Source organism: Mustelus asterias, chromosome 12, assembly GCF_964213995.1.
Source record: "Mustelus asterias chromosome 12, sMusAst1.hap1.1, whole genome shotgun sequence".
Classification (NCBI taxonomy): Eukaryota; Metazoa; Chordata; class Chondrichthyes; order Carcharhiniformes; family Triakidae; genus Mustelus; species Mustelus asterias.
The window spans coordinates 91,358,766-91,382,974 of NC_135812.1; the positions used below are offsets into that span (position 1 = coordinate 91,358,766).

The window sequence follows — 24,209 nt, forward strand, 5'->3', positions numbered from 1 at the left end:
CGGTACTCGGGCCGCAACTATTTACCATTTATATAGATGATCTGGAGGAGGGGACGGAGTGTAGGGTAACGAAGTTTGCAGACGACACAAAGATAAGTGGAAAAGTGAATCGTGTGGAGGACGGAGAAGATCTGCAGAGAGATTTGGACAGGCTGAGTGAGTGGGCGAGGATATGGCAAATGGAGCATAACGTTGAGAAATGCGAGGTTATACACTTTGGAGGAAATAATAACAAATGGGATTACTATCTCAATGGAAACAAATTAAAACATGCTACCGTGCAAAGGGACCTGGGGGTCCTTGTGCATGAGACGCAAAAGCCCAGTCTGCAGGTACAACAGGTGATCAAGAAGGCAAATGGGATGTTGGCCTATATTGCGAGGGGGATAGAATATAAAAGCAGGGATGTCTTGATGCACCTGTACAGGGCATTGGTGAGGCCGCAGCTGGAATACTGTGTGCAGTATTGGTCCCCTTATATGAGGAAGGATATATTGGCATTGGAGGGAGTGCAGAGAAGGTTCACCAGGTTGATACCGGAGATGAGGGGTTTGGATTATGAGGAGAGGCTGAGGAGATTGGGTTTGTACTCGTTGGAGTTTAGAAGGATGAGGGGGGATCTTATGGAGACTTATAAGATAATGCGGGGGCTGGATAGGGTGGAGGCGGAGAGATTCTTTCCACTTAGTAGGGAAGTTAAAACTAGAGGACACAGCCTCAAAATAAAGGGGGGTCGGTTTAAGACAGAGTTGAGGAGGAACTTCTTCTCCCAGAGGGTGGTGAATCTCTGGAATTCTCTGCCCACTGAGGTGGTGGAGGCTACCTCGCTGAATATGTTTAAAGCGCGGATGGATGGATTCCTGATCGGTAAGGGAATTAAGGATTATGGGAATCAGGCGGGTAAGTGGTACTGATCCACGTCAGATCAGCCATGATCTTATTGAATGGCGGGGCAGGCTCGAGGGGCTAGATGGCCTACCCCTGCTCCTATTTCTTATGTTCTTATGTTCTTATGTTATACTTTGCCCCTCTCAGCTTGAGCCCGTGACCCCTCGTGATCGTCACCTCCGACCTGGGAAAAAGCTTCCCACTGTTCACCCTATCTATACCCTTCATAATCTTGTATACCTCTATTAGATCTCCCCTAATTCTCCGTCTTTCCAAGGAGAACAACCCCAGTCTACCCAATCTCTCCTCATAGCTAAGACCCTCCATACCAGGCAACATCCTGGTAAACCTTCTCTGCACTCTCTCCAATGCCTCCACGTCCTTCTGGTAGTGCGGCGACCAGAACTGGACGCAGTACTCCAAATGTGGCCTAACCAGCGTTCTATACAGCTGCATCATCAGACTCCAGCTTTTATACTCTATACCCCGTCCTATAAAGGCAAGCATACCATATGCCTTCTTCACCACCTTCTCCACCTGTGTTGCCACCTTCAAGGATTTGTGGACTTGCACACCTAGGTCCCTCTGTGTTTCTATACTCCTGATGACTCTGCCATTTATTGTATAACTCCTCCCTACATTATTTCTTCCAAAATGCATCACTTCGCATTTATCCGGATTAAATTCCATCTGCCACCTCTCCGCCCAATTTTCCAGCCTATCTATATCCTGCTGTATTGCCCGACAATGCTCTTCGCTATCCGCAATTCCAGCCATCTTCGTGTCATCCGCAAACTTGCTGATTACACCAGTTACACCTTCTTCCAAATCATTTATATATATCACAAATAGCAGAGGTCCTAGTACAGAGCCCTGCGGAACACCACTGGTCACAGACCTCCAGCCGGACCACTACCCTCTGTCTCCTATGGCCAAGCCAGTTCTCCACCCATCGAGCCACTTCTCCTTGTATCCCATGAGCCTTAACCTTCTTAACCAACCTGCCATGTGGGACTTTGTCAAATGCCTTACTGAAATCCATATAGATGACATCCACGGCCCTTCCTTCATCAACCGTTTTTGTCACTTCCTCAAAAAACTCCACCAAATTTGTAAGGCAGAATGATACAGCGTAGAAGGAGGATATCTGACCCACTCACTGGGTCATCCACCTAACCTGCACAAAGATGTGCAGGTTAGGTGGATGGCCATGCTCAATTGCCCCTTAATGTCCAAAGATGTGTAGGTTAGGTGGATTAGTCATGGTAAATGCGCGGGGTTATGGGGATAGAGTGGAGGAGAGGTCCTAGCTGAGTCAATGCAGACTTGAATTGCCAGATGGCCTCTTTCTGCATTGTAGGGATTCTGTGGTACTTACTGGTGCAGCCTGTTCCAATCCCTGTAGTCAACCCTGGTGGAAGCAGGCTCTGTGTTATGGTTGAAAAGGGAATTGGATAAATACTAAATGAGGAAACGTTTGTAGAACCGTGGAAAAATAGAAGGGGGAACTAGTTAGTTACCCCTTTCGAAGAGTTGGCTCAGTGAGTGGGTCAGATATCCTCCTTCTACGCTGTATCATTCTGTAATTCATGCATTAATGGCATTGCTCAATCACATGTAGGTCCCCTACAGACAGAAATGGGGGAATGTATAATAGGGGACAAAGAAATGGCCGAGCAACTGAATACATACTTTGGTTCTGTCTTCACAAAAGAGGACAAAAATCAGATGCCAGAAATGTTGGAGAATGCAAGATTTAGTGAGAGGGAAGAACTGAGGGAGATCAATATTAGTAGAGAAATGGGAAAGTTGATGGGATTGAAGGTGGATAAATCGCCAGGCCTGATCATCTACATCCCAGAGTACTTAAGGAAGTGGCTCTAGAAATAATGGATGCATTGGTGGTCATCTTCCAGGATCCTATAGACTCTGGAACAGTCCCTGCAGATTGGAGGGTAGCGAATGTCAGTCCAATATTCAAAAAGGGAGGTAGAGGGAAAACAGGGAATTATAGACCAGTAAGCTTAACATCGGTAGTGAGGAAAATTCTCGAACCATTATCAAGGACTTTACAGCAGAGCATTTAAAAAGCAGTGGCAGGATCAGACCGAGTCAGCATGGATTTATAAAGGGGAAATCATACTTGACAAATCTGTTGGAATTCTTTGAAGATGTAACTCATAGAGTTGACAAGGAGGAACCAGTATATGTGGTATATTTAGACTTTCAGAAAGCGTTTGACAAAGTCCCGCACAAGGGCTTATCGTGCAAGATTAAAGCGCATGGGATTGGAGGAAGTGTATTGAGATGGATAGAAAACTGGTTGGCAGAGAGGAATTAATAGGTGCTTTTCAATTTGACAGGCAGTAACTAGTGGGGTGCCACAGGGTTCAGTGCTGGGACCCCAGCTATTCACAATATATATTAATGATTTGGATGAGGGAACAAAATGTAACATCTCAAAGTTTGCAGATGATACCAAGTTGGGTGAGAGGGTGAACTGTGACGAGGATGCAGAGATCTTTCAGAATGATCTGGACAGGTTGGGTGAGTGGGCAAATCAATTGCAGATGCAGTATAATTTGGATAAATGTGAGGTTATTCACTTTGGAAGCAAAAACAAGAAGGCAGATTATTACCTGAATTACTTTAAATTGAGAGAGGGGAGTGTGCAGCGGGACCTGGGTGTCCTTGTGCACCTGTCACTGAAGGTAAGCATGCAGGTGCAGCAGGCGCTAAAGAAGGCAAATGGTACGTTGGCCTTCATTGTGAGATGTTTCGGGTACAGGAGCAGGGATGTGTTGTTACAATTATACAGGGCCTTGGTGAGGCCACACCTAGAGTATTATGTGCAGTTTTGGTCTCCTTTTCTGAGGAAGGATATTCTTGCTTTCGAGGGAGTGCAAGGTTTACCACACTGATTCCGGGGATGGCAGGACTGTTGAATGAGGAGAGATTGACTAGGTTAGGATTGTTTTCGCTGGAGTTCAGGCGAATGAGGGGATCTCTTAGAGACTTACAATATTCTAACAGGTCAAGACAGGATAGATGCAGGGAGGATGTTCCCAATGGTGGGGAAGTCCAGAACCAGGGGTCACAGTCTGAGGATTCAGGGTAGACCATTTAGGACGGAGGTGAGGAGACATTTCTTCACCCAAAGCGTGGTGAGCCTGTGGAATTCATTACCACAGGAAGTAGTTGATGCCAAAACATTGAATGCATTCAAGGGGTGGCTGGATATAACACTTGGGGCAAATGGAATCAAAGGTTATGGGGAAAAAGCAGGATTAGATATTGAGTTGGATAATCAGCCATGATCTTAATGAATGGTGGAGTAGGCTCGAAGGGCCAAATGGCCTCCTCCTGCTCCTATCTTCTATGTTTCTATGTACATCCCATGCAGGATGTCAGAAACAAAAGGTCAGTTGCAGACCTAATCACTGCCCTTGGAACCTTCTGGCTGCCATGGAGATCCAGTCTGCACAAAAAACAACTTGCTGTATGAAATTTAGGATTGTCTTATTTTTTCACCTGCTCCTGTAATCATCATCCCCATTCCTAACTTGATACTCAGCCAGAACCTGAAGCTTGATAAGGTGGCCAAAGAGTTGAAAGGAAAGGACCCTATCCTATGATGACTTCAGGTAGAGATTTCCTTTCTTAAATATTCGGAATATTTGTATATTAAAGTGCCTGTAGCTGCACGAGAAAATTTCTGCATATTTTCTAAAGACACGTTGGGCACGGGTGATGTGCAGCTGGTGATGAATTTATGTTTTTACTTTTAACTTTTGGAACTCTAGTGTATAGACAAGGAAACCATCCAAACCTGGCTCCCTTTTTATTCACTGATATACTCCTCATACTTTCCACTTCTCCTTTCTCAGGACGTTCTGTTTTCACATTTGATGAGGCAAGATGCCCCGTTGTAAACATTGATGGGCACGTAGAAGTGCACATTGCCATGTAAACCCACCATGGAATACATATTTGGACTGACATTTCCAAAATATGTATGTGTGTAATCTACCCAGCCACATAACTTGAGGATGTAATTTACCAGAAACGTTCTTTGTACTTCTGTGTGCTCACTCCATTTAATTTTGAAACTTCGAAAATATTTTTAAAAATCAGGAAACATGGTATAATCAGAATATTGGCATATACATGCCTTTGTAGTGAGCAATTGTAAAACTGTTCACAACATAATCAGTACAGCTCACTCAAGAGCATGTAAATTATCCAGCCTACTATTACTTAGCCAGTGTATTTGATGTAATTCACCACTGATACTCATGCCTTCTACCTTAAAATAAAGTAACTAAACAAAGCAAAGCAAAAATAGTGTTTTGTCTGGCGTTGTCAGACACATTACGGAAACAGCCCCAGGTCATATCCCATTGCTCTCTCAGGAAGTTATTATTAGCCTTAAGTTTTGCTTGTTTTTCTTAGGAAGTGCGTTGAATGTGAAGATCTCCCTCCCCGTCCTGATTATGATGGTGCTCTCTATTTATAACAACAGCATATGCAATGTCCTAACTATTCACCAATAATGTCTTGTCTGAAATTAGGTACATTTTATGCCAATGGCTGCAGGCTCTTCTCTACAACGTGCACTCATCACATCTGCAGTATTAACTGAAGCGAGTGCATCTCAGGAATTCAGCATTTCTTTAGCTTCTCCCTTACTAAATTGAATTAATAGATTCATAGATGTTTTCAGCACTGAAGGAGACCCTTCGGCCCATTGTATCCACAAATGGTCAACAAAGATCTGACTATACTCATCCCATTTTTCAGCACTTGGCCTATAGCTGGTGGTTGCAGCAGCGCAAGTGAATATCTAAATACTTCATAAATGTTACAAGAGTTTCTGACTCAGCCACCCTTTCAGGCAGTGAGTTCTAGACTACCACCACCATCTGGATCTCCTCAACTCCGCTCTTAGCCTTCTATCTCTTACCTTAAACCTATGCCCCATTGTTATTGACCCCTCGACGAATGGAAAAAGTGCCTTTCTGTTCACCCTTTCTGTGTCCCTCATAATCTTACCCCTCGCAACCTTCGCTGCTCCAAGGAAACAGCCTCAGCCTATCCAATCTTTCCTTGCAGTTCAGACCCTCCAGCCCAGGCAGCATCCTGGTCAATCTTCTCTGCACCCCCTCCAGTGCAATCACATCCTCCCTATAAGGTGGTGACCAGAACTACACCCTGTACTTCAGTTGTAGCCTTACCAGTATTTTATACAGTCCCAGCATGACATCCCTGCTCTTGTATTTTATGCCTTGGCTAATCCTATATGTGTTGTTAACCACCTTATCTGCCTGCCCTGCCACCTTCAGAAATCTGTGGATATGCACTTCAATGTCACTCTGACCTTACAAGGGTCCTACCATTCATTGTGTAATCCTTTGCCTTGATAGCCCTCAACAAGTGCATTACCTCAGATTTTTCCCATAGAATCCCTAAAGTGCAGAAGGAGGCCATTTGGCCCATCGAGTCTGCACTGACTCTCCAACAGACCATCTCCCCAAGGCTCTATCTCCATAACCCCATGTATTTACTCTACTAATCCCCCTAACCCACATGTCTTGGGGCACTAAGGGTCAATTTAGCATGGCCAATCCATCTAAGTCTTTTGATTATGGGAGGAAACCAGAGCATCCGGAGGAAACCCACGCAGATACGGGGAGAACATGCAAACTCCACACACACAGTCACTCAAGGCCAGAATCAAATCTGCGTCCCTGGCGCTGTGAGGCAGCAGTGCTAACCACTGTTCAGGTTGAATTCTATTTGCTACTGCTCTGCCCACCTGACCAGTCCCTGATATCCCCCTGTAGTCTACAGCTATTCTCCGCATTATTTACCTCTATCAATTTTTGGGTCATCTGCATGCTTCTTGATCATTCACCCTACATTTAAGTCCAGATCTTTAATGTACAACACAAATAGCAAGAGCCTCAGCACCAAGTCTTCCAGTTAATCTCCTGTTGAGTTCCTTATGCTTAAAATAGTGGCAATAATTAACTGGTAATATTTTTTTCTTCTTGGGCAGTCTCTCGGGATCAGGAATGTCTTGCTTCCACCAGATCAGCAGACTCAGGGCAGGTGGTGCATGAAGGGTTGATAGATGGTTTTTTTTGGAGGTTTGTGCATTCCTCCCTAACACCGCAACTTCACCTCTGCATGCTCCCGACAATGGAGTCTCTCAATGTGTTCAGTACCTCTCAAATGAACTTTGTGTTTTAGTCAGTTGTCAGCCAGGTTTTCCCACAAGTCAATGAGTATGTTTGACCTCTTCAGGGATTCTTTGAGGACATCCCTGATGTGTTTCTGCTGCCTCCCAGGAGTTTCCTGCTGTGACTGAGTTCCGGGTAGAAGAGTTGCTTCTGGAGTCTGGTATACAAACCCTGCAGAGCTGGTTTTGAGTGATTAGTGCCTTAATGCTGGGCCAGTTGACTTGGGAGAGGATGCTGCTGTTTTACTGCCTTTCTTGCCAGCAGGTTCAGAAGATCTTATGAAGGCATCTCTGGGGATACTTCTCCAGTGCTTTGAGGTGCCTGCTGCAGGTTTCCAAGTCCCGAAAGCATTTGGAGTGAAAAGGTCACTCTGCCCAGTAAACCATGACCTTGGTCTCAGGTTTGAAATCCTGGGTCTCATATACTCTATTCCTCGGTTGGTGGAAGGTTGGGCAGGCACATTGGAAGTGATGACAAGTTTTGTTACCTATATCTGCCTTCATTAAGAGAAGACTGCAAGATGCCGAAAATGGAACATATTTTCCAAGATCTTGCTGTTGATCTTGATCAGTGGGGAGGGTGGAGGCAGTGTTTAGTTGGAAAAGGGACCTTAGTTTTCAGGATGTTGAGTGAAAGACCCATTTTCTCACATGTTTTGGAGAAGGAGACGTTAATGATGTAATTCTTAGGGGGTTAGACAAGGTAAATGTTGGGAGGATGTTTCCACTCATGGGAGAATGTAGGACCAGAGGGCATAGTCACAGAATAAGAGGGTGCTGATTTGAAATAGACTTGAGGAGGAATTTCTTCTCTCAAAGACTGATGAATTTTTGGAACTCTGCAAGCAGGAAGCTATGGAGGCCGAGTCCTTGAACATTTTCAAGGCTGTAATCAGTAGGTTTTTAATTAGTAGGGGAATTAAGGGTTACAGAGTGAAGGCCGGTAAGTGGACTTAGTGAGTGATAGATCAACCACCATCTTATTAAATGGCGGAGCAGGCTCAAAGGGCTGAATAGCCTTCTCCTGTTCCTAATTCTTATGGTCTTAAGTTACATTTTGGTGTTTATTTGAATGCCTTGGCAATGAGACGCTCTTACCAATGAGTCGGACAGTCTGCTCAGGGAATCATTTGACGGAATCAGCCATCTAATATTCCTGCAGGGGCTCGAGGATATTATGTGTGGACCATAGCCTCATCGACTCATGGTCAAAGGTGTTTTACTTTATAAACCTTTCCATCAGGGACTTGTGATATAGCCCTGTCCAGCATAACCAGACGCATCTTTCACTATACTGGTGACAGACAGGAAATCAGCATGTCATGATACTCAATATAGAAAACATAGTCATTTGCAGCACAGAAGGAAACTGTTAGGCTCATCGTGTGTCTGCCAGCAGAAAAAGCCACCCAGCCTCATGTAATTGTCTATCAATTGTGTTTAATTGTATGCATGTTATCATATTAACTGGGGATTCATTTGTTTTCTTAAAATGGACCAAGACTGAAACTTTGACTGGTGGTGTTTGTGTGTTGAGGGTCTACACACAGTTTGATGCAATCATAAAAAAAGATAGCCATCATGATAAGGGCAAGGTTGGATGAGATTTGTACACAAATCCCTGCAGACACATTCCATTTTCAATCTCTAGATGAAGCAGAGGATGGTTCAGGTGACTAGTACATGAGGCAGACTTACCCCACATTGAGAATCACCAAGAGCAACTCGCACCCAATGATTAGGATCTAATGCAGAGGGAGCATTGGTGCCATATGCCCAGATTCTATTTTATCTTGGCTAGATGTGCCTCCCAATTTTTTGCACACACTCCAACCTCTCAAAACTATGTACCCAGGACTTTCAGCTAACTTGACCTGCTGGTGAAGGGGACAAATGACATTGCACCAATTCCCAAAGAAAATGGCCTCTCTGTTGCATTGATTACTTTAGCTTGCAAGGCCAACTCCAACTGGTCTCAGATGCTCATTAGCCTGCGAGTCAATAGCAGATCTGAACAGAAGACTGCAACATCATCATGTAGAGAAAGATTTTGACCTCTGTTGTCTGGAGTTGTCACCCCTCTTATGCCTGCATCCTTCCTGATGGACTCAGCAATAAGTTTCATACAGCAAATGAAGAAGACAAAAGGGGAGAGGACAGCTCTGCCTGAATCCTGATTTAACCGAAAGCTTTCCAAACCTCACCCATTGAATGGACCAGCACCATTGAAATTTCGATCCTCGTGGATGCTACTATTGTTGTGAACAAGTCTTGGGTGGGTTTTAAAGCAGAGGCCTTCAGGCCTGAAAGCCGTAGTGTTATTGACTGAGCCACTTGGGCTTCCTGAAACATCTACCCCAAATCCCAGTGTGGTTTCAGAAGTGGAAGATTTACAATTGACATGACCTCAGTTCAGCAGCTGCAGGAGAAATGCCATCAACAAAAGTAACCATTATATATTGCCTTTGTCAATCTTACAAGGCATTGGTCCCTATGAGGCAAAGTGGTCTATTTAAACTGCAGGAGAAAATTGTCTGCCTGGAAGTTGTGATCTCCTCTTGCCATGTCAATGTGATGGGTAAGGTCAGCAATGATGGTGCAATATTGGAATCCTTTGAGATCTGCAGAGGGATCAAACAGGGTTGTGTTCTGGCACTGAGATTCTTTGACATGTTCTTCTCTTTGCTGCTGTCATACACAGAAAGTGTTCTACTTTCATTCCAGAATTGACAGAACTAAGACAAAGGTGCACCAATCCCTCGTCAGAGATTTGCTGTACTCCGACAATGTCGCGCAACGTTCTGTACCAAGGAGCGCCTTCTTGGGCAGACTCTGTCACATCTGTAAATATTTTGTCTGACTATCAACAGCAGGAAGACAAATAATGTGGTTCAGGATGTTGCCATACCACCATTTATCAGCATCGACAATGTGGTACTGGAGATTGTTAATCCCTTCACATAGGCTCCACAATCACCAGTAATCTGGCACTTGATGCTGAAATTAACTCACGCATTGCAAAAGCAGCAACTGTTATGTCCAAGCTGAGTAAGAGTGTGTGATCAAGAATATTGCATATCTACATGAACCTCAAAATGAGGTTTAGGAGCTGGGAATCTGCTGTTGGATCCAACTGCTCTGTACTAATATCAGTGGCAGCACTCTGTCTCATAAAACAATGATTTTGTGCTGTGTGAGTCAACTCTGTGTTAAGCATCACTTGGTGTGGCTCAGGGGCCTCACTCTAACATGAAAAACAGTGGGCTGAGCTGATACATGTATCACCGACTTTGTTTGCTCTTGGCCCTCTGCGCAGCCAGCTGAGCTTTGCATTTCTGCTCACCTCTTCCAATAACCTTCCAAATAATCAGCCTCCAGAGGTCACAGTCATCAGCAACTGTCTCCCAGTTGTCAGTATCAATGTCCATGATATTCATGTCTTGCTTTTAGATCTCCTTATAGCAGAGTTATGGGCCGGAATTTTACCTCCACGCCTGCCCTGGACTTCTCCATTGGCCTCGGGTGGGATTTTACGAGCCCCGCCCGAGCAAGGTCATAAAATACCAGCCATGGTCTCCCAGAAGGTTATGGTCTGGTGGCCAGTTAACTGTATAAAAAGTCTTTGGGTGCACTGCCATCATCCATGAAATGTCATGAAGAATGATTAGAAGCAAAAATCTTGATATTTTTTCTTTCTATCTCAGCCGATCAGGAGTAATTGTAAAACCTGAAAAGCTTCCTTATTTTGCTGTTTATCACAGTAATTATTTGTTACAAGTCAGACCTGACCAGTATATTTGTTTAACAGGTTTCTTCTAAAACATTAGTCCTCCCTGGTTTTCTCTCCTACTTATAACAACTTTCTCTGGCCTGCCCCCCCTGTCTCCCTCCTGGGGGAGCACTTCAGCAGTCACGGGCATTCAGCCTCTGATCTTCAGGTAAGCGTTCTCCAAGGCGGCCTTCACGACACACGACAGCGCAGAGTCGCTGAGTAGAAACTGATAGCCAAGTTCCGCACACATGAGGACGGCCTAAACCGGGATGTTGGATTTATGTCACATTATCAGTAACCCCCACAGCTTGCTTCCTGGACTTGCGGGCTATCCTGTTTGGAGGCAATACACATCTTTTTAACCTGTGCTTAATGCTCCCTCCACCCACATTGTCTGTATTTTTAAGACCTGGCTGGCTGCAGGGATTCGCATTCTAAACAGTATTCTGTAACTTTATTTTGTGTCTCTGTGCCCTGTTTGAGAGCAGATATCCACTCCATCTGACGAAGGAGCAGCGCTCCGGAAGCTAATGGTATTTGCTACCAAATAAACCTGTTGGACTTTAACCTGGTGTTGTTAAAACTCTTACTGGGCTGCCCCCCAAGCACAGGTTTAAAAAGAAACATAATTTACCACTGATATCAACAGTATAAGAATTTTAGTCACCTTACTATTCAACTTTACTCTCTTCTCTTTCCTTCCATCCTCAAACCCCACCATATTGTTCCTTCACTTGGGGCAGTAAATTATCTGCACAGCTTTCATTTTAATTCTCTGTTAAAATTCAAATGCACTAAATAAATTCCCGTTTTGATAGATATTTGTGGAATAGAATGTGTAATGTGCGAGTGCAGTACTAACCTTAAGATAGGAATTCTTGAATCAGTAAAGCATTGAATCAATATATGCTGCAGTTTTTCTTCTGTTTTAACCTGGTGCTATAATTAGTAGCTGGAGCAAACCACTATATCTAGTTTTGACTCCTGACTCTTCATGATATTCTAGGCTCTTTTCCATCCAAACAGTGGAGCAGCTGGACAGTTTGGGGATTTGAAGACTATACGTCTGAAGCAGTACAAGGCTTTCTACCTCACAGGTATAGAGAATAAGCCCACACATTCAGCAAATGCAGCATTTTTATTTTAGTTATGTATCTCAGGATTGAAGTTACGTAGCTTTAATGAGCTAAACATAATTAACAATAATGCAGTAATACATGTAGCAAATAGGTATTATGAACAAAGTTATGATAGAACTTTGAGATAAGTAACAACCTTTTTACGTGTTCAAATTTGTTACTCGCGTACTCTGTCATATTTTTGAAGTTTTCATTATTTTCTCTGCACTGAGGATTTGAGGGTTCACTTTGTTTAAATGTGTATTTGAAAAAAACAAAATGAATTCATGGGTTTAAATAGCGCTGAGAGATGGAAGGGAGCTTGAGGTACAGCCTCACTTCAGTTCTTTCTTTTCAGTAGCCAGTGTATGATAATGATTCTCGCATCTATATAGTTTGCCCAACTGATTGAGGCATTGTACATTTTTTAATCTTGATTTTTATTCAGCTTCGTGGACTGTGATATTCATGTGTCCTTGTTAACTGAGAGCATGGAAAAAACAAACCATGCTCATTCTCACTGCCTCAAACCACAGTGTTTAGCCACAAGCAGCCACACCTACTACAGATTAGGGGATTTTCACAGTAACTTCATTGCAGTGTTAATGTAAGCCGACTTGTGACACTAATGAATAAACTTTGTCTTAATCTGCAGTAGGTGTGCATTAGTTTAATGTGCCTAATTTCTGCTACACAAAAGAACTTTTGAAATCTTCACTTGATGAAGATTAGACAAAATGCTTGAAACTTTTGACCTACTTGCTTTGAGGAGACAGGTAACAGTTAAAGTTTATTTATTAGTCACAAGTAAGGCTTACATTAACACTGCAATGAAGTTACTGCGAAATTCCCCGAGCCACCACAGTCCGTCGCCTGTCCAGTTAAATGCACCCAACCAGCACATCTTCCAGAATGTGGGAGGAAACCGGAGCACCCGGAGGAAACCCACGCAGACACGGGGAGAACATGCAAACTCCACACAGACAGTGACCCAAGCCGGGAATCGAACCCGGGTCCCTGGCACTGTGAGGCAGCAGTGCTAACCACTGTGCTACCGTGCCGCCCGTGTTGTGAAGTTGCCATCACACACATTGTGCTACCTCGGTGGCTTTTGAATATGTTGCTAAGTTCCAGCACAATTGGAACATAGAACACTCACAACATATTGTTTTCTTATAATGTTAGGTGGTGCAAAAGCTTGCAAAGGTGAAAAAGGGCCTGAACAACAACATGACCCACCTCTGATTTTCAATATATTGAACGATACTGCTGAACTCCTACCTCTGGATCCTGTTAGTCTGGAGTACCGTGCTGTGCTACCGCAAATAAAGACGACACTGAACGACATCCTCTTGGACATCTCTACAGACAACATCTCCTTGGCTGATTATTCACATGATCCAGCTGTAATTTTGTGCTGTCAACCAAAGCATGTAGTGTGTAGGTGTGAGAACAGGACCTGAATCCCCTTCCTTTACTTTAATTATCATCATTTGGAAAAGGTGATGATAATTAACTTTGGTTGGAATGACAGATGTTTCAAGCTGAAAAAAAAATGGGAAATAACAGCTAAAATTAGCAAATAAAATGATGCATGGTAAGTATCTCTTAAATTAATGAATATTCCTTCATATACATCTGGCAGATTTAAATGTATTATACATAAACTAAATAATGAAATACATGGAAGTCAATTAAAGCACCATGTCCAGCAAACATATGAACATAGATTTCTAGTGTGCTTTCTAATTGGTCTAACATGTTTTATTGACAGGGCTGTGGACCAAATGAGTAAGAGATATGGCAGAAAATCAATTGCGAAGGGCAAGTGGCAAAAGTATCAACGACCTTGGGAGTGTCACAGCCCCTTCATGGAAATACATTCCAACCACTCCCGCATACAGATCCCCAATGGACATCATCAATAATCTCAGCCTTCCATACACTCTCATTCATAACGCCAGACTTGTCTTGCATTCCTGTATTTCGTGGCCTGAATGAACTGAGGAGCAGGTACTGAATATGTGTGAGATTTAAAGGTCTGAGTTATGGAAAAAACAGTGTCCCAGGTGCATGTAACCCAGGACACGGAACACTGAGAGTTGAGTGGGGGAGATGTTGGCGTTGATCGTGGGGTGGGGGGGAGCCCCATGGGACATCCAGGGTGGGGTAGGGGAAGAATATTTTTTCCTCTCTTCATTCCTCCCATTTAAAAATGGCGCCTCAATCTCAGTGGAGCTGGGTTTTACCAGTCTGCTTAGTCCTCACCCCTCAACACGACGGCCTGAAACACGCCCTAGTTTTTTTTGCAAAATGCCATGTGACCTGGAGAGGAAACCTGCCTGTTTCTGGAATGCAAGACAAGTCTGGCACCAGAGTATGACGACTAGGGGATTTTCACATTAACTTCATTGCAGTGTTAATGTAAGCCTACTTGTGCCAAATAAATAAAACAAAGATCATCCCCATAGTGTCCATATTCAAATAGGGTGACAAAACATTCACCGAATGACACAATTCAATTCTATGTAAATTACTGGAATTGGTTCAAAAAATCATCTACACAACAAATCGCGGTTAACGTGGATTAGAAGGGGTTCTCACTGAACATTCTACTCCAGTCCTCGGGAAGTGATAACCAACTTTGGAAAGTCTGAGAATGTGTACATTGACTCACAAAATGCTATTTGATAAAGTTCCACATAAGAGGTTATCAGTTGATTGTTTTACGTGTAGCTTTATCCAAAGCCTTTATAATTCAGGGAAAACCTTGGTAATAGATTTTTTAAAAACAGTTTGTTGGTAGGAAATAATGAATATTTGCTTGAGGAGTTAAGGTGGGGGTGGAAGTAGTGAGTTGGCTACCTTGGATCAGATTGAATGTGCTAATTGTAAAATTTATAAAAATGGCCTAGATTCAACAGCAAAATGCAAAGTGGTGAGTGATGCCAAAATAATGTGGTGAAACTAGAAGAGGCTGCTCTGAGGAATGTGTTATATGATTTGAAAGTGGGCAGAAGAATGACAGATGAAACTTAATGAAGACAAGTGTAAAGTTTTGTACACAGATAAAAAATTGATGACATGCATACTCCATAGATGGTGTTGAAATAGCTAAGGGTGAATTTGATGGGTATCTCGGAGACTGAATGTTCAGTATGTCCAATGGAGCACAGCAATCAACAAAGTCAATAAGATATTGAACAATAGTCAAAACAGTGAATGCAAGTCAGAAGAGATAGTGATCAAACTTTATTGTGCTTTGTTCAGACAAGGTTCTCTCAGGACTCTGAGTTATGAAATGGGACTGGAGAAACAGGCATTTCAAGCCTGTTGAGGTGTCTGAAGGATGATCATAGGGAAGCATTTGTTAAGGGTAAAGAAAAACTTTAAACCTGTAAAAGATCTTTTTTAGGATTCATATCAGGAAATTCTTCATAGCGAGAAAAGAATTACAACTTTTATATTTTTTTGTTCATTCAAGGGATGAGGGCTTCACTGGCTGGCCAGCATTTATTGTTTATCCCTAGTTGCCCTTGAAAAGGTGGTGGTGAACTGCCTTCTTTAACCGCTGCAGTCCATATCATGTATGTATACCCACAGTTTTGGCAGGGAGGGTCACAGGCTTCTGACCCAGTGACAGTGAAGGAACAGTCATATATTTCCAAATCAGGATGGTGGGTGGCTTGGAGGGGAACCTCCAGCTGGTGGTGTTCCCATGTATCTGCTGCCTTTGTCCTTCTAGATGGTAGTGGTTGTGGGTTTGGAAGGTGCTGTCCAAGGAACCATGGTGAGTTCCTGCATGGCATCTTGTAGATGGTACACACTGCAGCTACTGTGTGTTGGTGGTGAAGGCAGTGGCTGTTTGCGGCTGCAGTGCCAGTTAAACAGGCTGCTTTGTCCTGGATTGTGTCAAACCTCTTGGGAATTCTTGGAGCTGCACCCTTCCGCCCAAGAGGAGGGTATTCCATCACACTCCTGACTTGCGTCTTGTAGATCATGGACAGGTTTTGGGAGGTCTGGAGATGAGTTACTTGCCACAAGATTCTTAGCCTCCGACCTGCTCTTTTCGCCACGCTATTTATGTGGCTGTCCCGTTAAGTTTCTGGTCAATGGGAACACCAGAATGTCGATCGTGGGGAATTCACTGATGGTAATGCCATTGAATGTCAAGGAATGATGGTTAGATTCTCTCTTTTTGGAGATGGTCATTGCCTGGCAGTTGTGTGGCACGATCGTTGGACCAAGAACACTACCCTGAAGGACTCCTGCAGAAATATCCTAAGAGTTGAGATGATTGACCTCCAACCATCATAACCATCTTCCTTTGTACCAGTTGGAATTCAACCAGCAGGGAGTTTCCCCCGATTCCCATTGACTCCAGTTTTGCTAGGGCTCCCTTGACGCCACACTCGGTCAAACATGGCCTTGATGGCTGGAGTTAGCAGCTTATCAAATAAAACAGTTTAAAATCCACTGGCTTACTAAGTACAGCTGCCCATAGGACACAGGATAATTTCTAAAATCTTCAAGCCCAAAAAACTTTTATAGGCCGAATTGATGGAAAAAACAAAGCAACCTTCAAACCACCTGATAGCAAAACAAGACCATGAATCAAAAAGCCATAACCTCCTTTCAAAGAGTAAGTGAAGAAACTAAGGAGTATTCAAGCTGCAATGCTGTAGCTCCCTCAGAATCAAAATTGACCACACAGTGTACATCTGAAACTGAGCTTGATGCAGTGGCATGTCTATATCCATGTGTGGACAGAGGAAATGTGGAAGGGGAGAAAATAAAAGACATATCCTTGGTTAGGCTATAAAGATGAAAAAATTGCGTGTACGTGCAAATATTAGTAACATCACTTTTCACCTTCAAGGGATTAAGACATCTGAATGAGTGGTATTTGTACCAAGTGACACACAATGGATCCAGCCAGAGTGCACATTTAAAGTGTCTCAGAAAAGGAATTGTAGAACACAAACTGTCGAAATCTCACATCACTGCACAACATGTTGTAAAAGCAGAGGCAGACACTTTTGGAAAGATTTGGCAACTTGAACGCATCTCATCTGAAGGCGACTGCAGTTTTCCGCTCTGCATACTATTTGACTTAAGGCAACTGACCTTACCGCTGCCCACTTTGGCTTGTTGGAACTTCAAAGTGCAAATGGCATTGACACGGGAATTGGGATGTATTCTCATTACAGTGCTGCAGGAATTATGACAACATAGTTACCCATATGAGGAAGAAAATTTGCCAGCGTATCAAAGTAATCGAGGGCAAAATTTCAATTCTTGTTGATGAATCTACAAACCTAAGGGACACAACCGCTTTAGCAGTTCACCTGTAATGTGAAAGTGATCAGAAGAATAATCCACACTTCATGTTTTAGATCTGATTGAGTTTCCAGATCAAAATGCAATGGTTAAGTATGTTCTTGAATGTCTCATGAACATGGTTTTGATGACAGCATATTGTAGCGTTTGCTAGTGGTGGAGCAAGTGTTATGCTGAGCAGTTATAGCTCACACAGACTTATGAAGCAATTCCCCAATATTATCATTTGACATTGCCTGAACCATAGATTAGAAATTGCAGTGGGCACTTTGGTGACAGAAGTTAGTGGAGTGAACCATTTCCATCCCTTTATGGACAATTTATACTCTGTGTATAACAGGTCACCTTTCAATCAGAGGCAATTGACAGAATGTGCTGCTGCGTTAGAACAAATTTCCAAAATAAATCCTATTTTAAGCATCAAATGGATAGCAAGTGTATTTCAAACAATGTGGCTGTGTGCAACTGTGAAGCATTATATGCTCATTTTGAACTGGTAATGAAAGGTGAAACAAGGTGTGCATTTGACAGGAAAACCTATGAGGGTCTGTTAAAGAGAATTTCCTCAAAACAGTTTCTTTTAGACTGAACTCTGGTGTATGACACATTACATGGATTTGGCATGCTCTGAGTATTTGTAGAAACAGTACAACGATTGTGTATTCAGGCCAACTAATCCTTCATGGCATACACTTTCTGCTTAGACTGAAAGAGTAAGCTAGCACAAAAACCCTTAAGGCCGAGGCTGCAGTCACACAGGGAAAGTTTGGAATGGTCCCATTAGTTAATCAGCATTAGCAATCAGCAGTTCTTTCTGTCTGTCTTGTTAATCATTTAGAAAATCGAATGTTTACAACTGTGTCAGTGAAAGGCTTTTGTTCAGCCTCTGCAACCCAAACCAGTTATGCACTCTGATTAATTGCATGTTAAAGACTATTGGCCAGCTGAAATGCTACCAGGTTATGGAGAATCGGCAATATTCTCCCTGCCATCAATTTTCTGAAGTTTGTGGCGATGAAGCATCTGCAGACCATGAGGCTACTGGAAAATCAATTGATGAGTTTGCTATGCTAATTTCAGACAAAAGCCTTTCACCTGAACTAATTTAAAATGCTGGCCTAATGAGTCTGTAGTGGTGTACATCCCTAGGAAACACTAGCAACAGCTGAGGAGAATGCACAAATGAGTGTTAATGATGCCAATGACTATTCTAGGATGTGCCAATACAGATGGCACACAAGAATATAAATTGGCGGTAGTTGAGAAGGGCAAACATCCCAGGAGTTTCAAAGGTACGTGGACATTACCTGTTATGCCGATAAGAGCAATATGTTTTCTGATTGGTTTCACAACCACTTTGTCCCAGAGGCATGTGCACATTGTCATATATCTGGACTTGAAGAAAACTGAAAAATCATGTTGCCCCTGGCCCATTGTTAAGCACAACCCCCAGCCAAACTCTTGGTAAAGAATAGCACTATTTTATTCCCTGCTGATAGCTTGGCCATCCTGTCAATGTAACATCATTATTTCAGGAAATGGACCAAGGCAATTTTTGGATCATGAAATGTAAATGATAAAAACAGTGATGATGAGGATGACTTAGCGAATCCAGTGGAGAAAGTACCCATAGACAAGATTATTAAGATGTGTGATGGGTTGATAGATGCACTGGAGCAACGTGTGTTTATAAGTGAGCAGGAAATAATGTCAATCTATAAAATAAAAAACACACAATATGTGATGTTGATGAGGCAGATGAAACTGGAAGAACTATTGAAGAATGCACGCCAGCAGAGTTTGCTCATATACAAGCCTCCCTACAAGCAGGATCGAAGATGGTGCCACAGGTGGGAACTTATTACAGGTACAGTGATACATCTTACTTTTCTAGTCATTTTATTCACTTAGGCTATAGGTAGCTTAGGCTATTGTCATGTAAGTAGGCCTAGTCATATATGCCACACCTAAAGACCAAAAATGCAATCAGCCCCAAGGATTTCAGATTGGACACACTAGACTCGTATCTACTGAAGTTTACAGTTGTCTACAAGTTGATTGAAACATACAAGATCCTGAGGGGTCCTGACAGGGTGGATGTGGAGAGCATGTTTTCTCTTGTGGGAGAATCTAGCACAAGGGGTCACTTAAAAAAAAAAATCAGGAGTTGCCCATTTAAGACAGAGATGAGAAGAATTTTTTTCAGATTGATTCTGAACACATAGATGAAAGAGTAGTTCAGAAGCATGCAAGCCTGTTTTGTCAACTAAGCCTGACCCAGTAAGAGATTAAGATGCTATTTGTGCTTAAAGTGGCAGGCCGACCAACATTAGATGCTGATGTCCCATCTACTGGTAGTGTGTGCCATCCCTGTGGGCTCTAACCCTTAGATTGTCTGGTGTCCTGGTGACAATGAGAGTTTGGAACTAGTAAAAGTTTCAGTTACCCTGGCAGAGCGCACCAGATCATTCATCCTTTTTCTGCACTGCAAGGCAGTCCTTTCTTGTTTCCCACTGGCACTGGCTTCCCCGGCGACCTCCTCCCAGGCTGACATAGTCAGGGGGCAAACCCGCCTGCTCCCATTCCGAGAAAAGAGGACCTCCTCATTCCTGGATGGCCTGAAGTAGAATCCCCAGGAAAGCCCACTGAACTGCAGAGTGAAGGGTTGGTTCTTCTGGACACCATAGAGAACCTGCATGACACAACACACCTGGTCTGGAATGTCTGTCCAGGTCTTGTTTAGATATGATGCCAGGACCTTTGAATCCATGAGATAGCGCGCATCCCTACTTGCCTAGCCATGAGATTCGACAAACCCTTCACTGATACATAATTAATGAGCTGAAAAGCAGACAATGACACAGGTTCACCTGTTCACCACCCTGTGATAATCATGCCAACATCCCTGCCCGCCAATGCACTCAGTCTCTAGAATGGAAAATTCCACCCATTGTGACTCCTACAATGACTCAGGTACTTTCTGGTGTGGAAGGTTCTGTATCCATTGTAAATAATTGTCTTCATGTATTTTATTTTTCTTCAATTTAAGTGGATTGATATTTCTGTTAAAAGTTTTGGAGAGATTGTGAGATCAATACATAGAATCCTACAGTGCAGAAGGAGGCTATTCGTCCCATGGAGTCTGCACTGATGGCAATCCCACCCAAGCCCTATCCCCATAGCCCCATACCTTTACCCTAGCTAGTCCCCCTGATACTAAAGGGGCAATTTAGTATGGCCAATCCACCTAACCCGCATTTCTTTGGAGTGTGGGAGGAAACCGGAGCACCTGGAGGAAACCCACGCAGACACGGGGAGAACATGCAAACTCCACACAGACAGTGACCCAAGCTGGGAATCGAACCTGGGTCCCTGGCGCTGTGAGACAGCAGTGCTAACCACTGTGCCATTGTCCAATACATAAGGATTTACAATAGTGTATGACATCACACAGGAACAGTTTGTCAATGTTAGTTATTAATATGTTATGAATGAAGAGCAGTATTGATGATGGTGGAGTTCCCTGTTTTAATTGAAACTGAAGGCCCGATTTTACCATCAAGTTGCACCCATTTTCGGGCGCAAAAACTTGGTAAAGTCAGGCATGAGGCAGTAACATGATCCGCGCCCGCCTCCGTGCTGGTTCCCCTTTTACCAAGGCCTGAAAATGGCCGCGATCGGGACCGCGCCTGAAACAGGTGTGACGGCAATTTAAATGCATTTGCATGCATTTAAATTGACTTAATGGGCTGTATGTCCAACCTTACCGGCACTTCCTCCTTTACCACCACGTTCGCCCAACTAGATTCAGCACGAAACAGACAAGCTCTCCAAAAGTCTGGTTCGGCTGCTCCTGTTTGTGAGGAGGTAAGTGTCAAGCTTCTGATGACTGTCTGCTTGAGATCGGCAGCGGGAATATGGGTCCGATGGCTCTCTGCTTGAGATCGGGGGAGAGGGGGGTCCGCTGCCACTCTGCCTGTGATCAGTGAATGGGAAGTGGGGTCCGCTGCCACTCTGCCTGTGATCAGTGAATGGGAAGTGGGGTCCGCTGCCACTCTGCCTGTAATGAGTGAGGGGGAAGGGAGGGTCCACTGCCACTCTGCCTGTGATGAGTGAGGGGGAAGGGAGGGTCCACTGCCACTCTGCCTGTGATGAGTGAGGGGGAAGGGAGGGTCCACTGCCATTCTGCCTGTGATCAGTGAACGGGAAGGGGGGTCCGCTGCCACTCTGCCTGAGATCGCAAGGGGGGGAGGGGCCCGCGATCAGTCTGGATGGGCGGATAAGGGGGTCAGTTATGTTGTGGGGGTTGGGCAATGTCTTTGGGGGCCAGGGGGAGGCATTATCTGGCCTGGAAGGGATGTGGCCGGGGAGCCCCATTCTATCTTTTTTTTTTGCGCATGCGCAGTTGGAGGCACCGATCGGAGCTGCAGGATTTCAGGTGCGTTAAGCCCCGACCACAGGCTTCTGCAGCGCGATTCTGAATTACTGATATTTTTTCAGGCAGAGTGCATATGGGGGCGCCTGAGAACGGGTCTAAAAGTCAGATCTGAAACACTCCCAGTCCACCCAGCACTTAGAATCTAAATGGTAAAATAGGGCCCTGAGTCTCTTGTGGTGACGATAGCAGCAATGCGACATGTGATCGCATAGTACAGCTCATCATACTGTGTGGGAAATCTAGGAGAGGCTCTTACTGGTATTTTCACTTCCTGCTCTGTCAAAGTATCCTGGATTAACATAATATTTATAACCAAGGTCTTTTAGTTTGGCCAAGATGTTGGGAGATTTGATGTGAGAATTCACGTTTCAGGAAGTCATTTTTATTTTGTCTGAAGGGAGTGCAAGTTTGAGTTATATTAAACAAGAGAGGGAGTTTTTGAAGCAAACTATATTTACACCCCTACACTTGACGTACCATATCGACAAATCCATCGCAACAGGAAATTGTTATTTTATGAGGATGTGGATTGAAGGCTATCCAATGCGTCAAACACTCCAGAGCACATGTAATCCATCCTTTGGGATCTGCCCTATGCCGAACGCAATTTAACACTCTCACGTGAAATTCCTGGAACTATTTTACTAGGTAACGGTAACTGAGCTGATTTTCCATTTCCTTTCTCACAGTTTTTACCCGAGGGCACCTCCTTCCAGGTGGGCTACAAAAAAGCCTGAAGAGCCCCAACTACCCTTGACAGTTGGCAGGAGAGCATGAGCCAGGGTGACCAACTCCTGCAGATATAATTAAAAAGGATACTCTGGCCACTCTGGGGGTCCATTAGGGGGGGTGGGGTGTTGCAAGGGCAGTGAGAGCAGGTACTTGGTGATAAAATCAGGGAATCCTGCACTGACAACAATCCCACCCAGACCCCGATCCCCATAACCCCATGTATTTACCCTGCTAATCCCCCTGACAAAGGGCAGGATTTTCTGGCCGTGCTCGCCCCAAAACCAGAAAATCCCGTACCCAGGTCAACGGACCTTTGCATGGTCCATGTTTTGCCTGCTATAATTCCCATGGTGGGTGGGATGGGAAAATTACACCTTTAGGGTCAATTTAGCACAGCCAATCCAACTAATCTGATGGGTAGGGTTGCTGCTCGAGCTACAACAAGGAAGGCTGGGGGCTGCCACAACTGTGAGAGCGAGGGGATGGGGGCTGGGCTGTAAGGAGGTGAAACAGGAACAGAGCAGATACTGCCCACACATGAGACTGAAAGGTCCACTTTCCAGGAAAAACTGTGTCCTGGATGCATACCCGGACATCAAACAGCTGGATTAATTGCAAGACAATCCCATAAAATAAGGGACAATTGGTTACCAGAAGGGTGTGTAACCATTGATGCCCCTTGGGACATCAATTCAGTATTCCAAAACAGGTCTTTGTTCTCCACTTGACAGGACAGTCTGGATTAGTGTTCGAACCATAGAAAGTACGTGCAGGAGTAGGCCATTTGGCCCTTCAAGCCTGCACCACGATTCAATATGATCATGGCTGATCATGCACTTTCAGTATCCCACTCCCGCTTTCTCTCCATACCCCTTGATCCCTTTATCTAAAAGGGCCACGTCTAACTCCCTCTTGAACATATTTAACAAACTTGTCCCAGCAGATTTCTGTGGTAGAGAATTCCAAAGGTTCACAACTCGCAAGAGGTTCTTCCTCATCTCAGTTCTGAATGGCTTACCCCTTATTCTTAGACTGTGACCCCTAGTTCTGGACATTTCCAACATCAGGAACATTATTCCATGGTCTGTCCAGTCCCATCAGGATTTTTATGTGTTTCTACAAGAATCCCTCTCATTCTTCTAAATTCCAGTGAGTACAAGCCCAGTCGATCCAGTCTCTTTTCATATGTTAGTCCTGCCATTCTGGGAATCAGTCTGGTGAACCTTCGCTGGACTTCCTCAATAGCAAGAATGCCCTTCCTCAGACTAGGAGACCAAAACTGCACACAATACTCAACGTGTGGCTTCACCAAGACCCTGTATAACTGCAGCAAGACATCCTTACTCCTATACTCAAATTCTCTTGCTTCGAAGGCTAGCAGGCCATTAGCTTTCCTCACCACCTACTGTACCTGCATGCCAACCTTCGTTGCACTTCCCCTTTTCCTAAACTGCCACCATTCAGATAATAATCTTCCTGTTTTTGCCCCCAAAGTGGATAACCTCACATTTCTCCACATTATATTTGCCCACTCAGTCAGCCTGCTCAAGTCACCCTGCAGCCTCTTAGCATCCTCCTCACAGCGCACACTGCCACCCAGCTTAGTGCCATCTGCAAATTTGGAGATTTTGCATTCAATTCCTTCATCCAAACCATTAATGTATATTGTGAATAGCTGGG

At 44.0% G+C, this 24,209-nt stretch overlaps 1 protein-coding gene across 5 annotated transcripts in view; it reads left to right on the plus strand.

The window, feature by feature from the left end:
* Positions 1-14,480, plus strand: part of arsg (arylsulfatase G) — a 139,372-nt gene extending 124,892 nt beyond the window's left edge. For all 5 annotated transcript variants that reach the window (XM_078225605.1, XM_078225604.1, XM_078225601.1 and 2 more), the window contains 2 exons: positions 11,908-11,998; positions 13,205-14,480. In XM_078225605.1, coding sequence (XP_078081731.1) covers positions 11,908-11,998; positions 13,205-13,482 — 369 coding nt within the window. In that variant the 3' untranslated portion in view covers positions 13,483-14,480. The remainder of the gene's footprint in view (positions 1-11,907; positions 11,999-13,204) is intronic.
* The last annotated feature ends 9,729 nt before the right edge of the window (positions 14,481-24,209 follow it).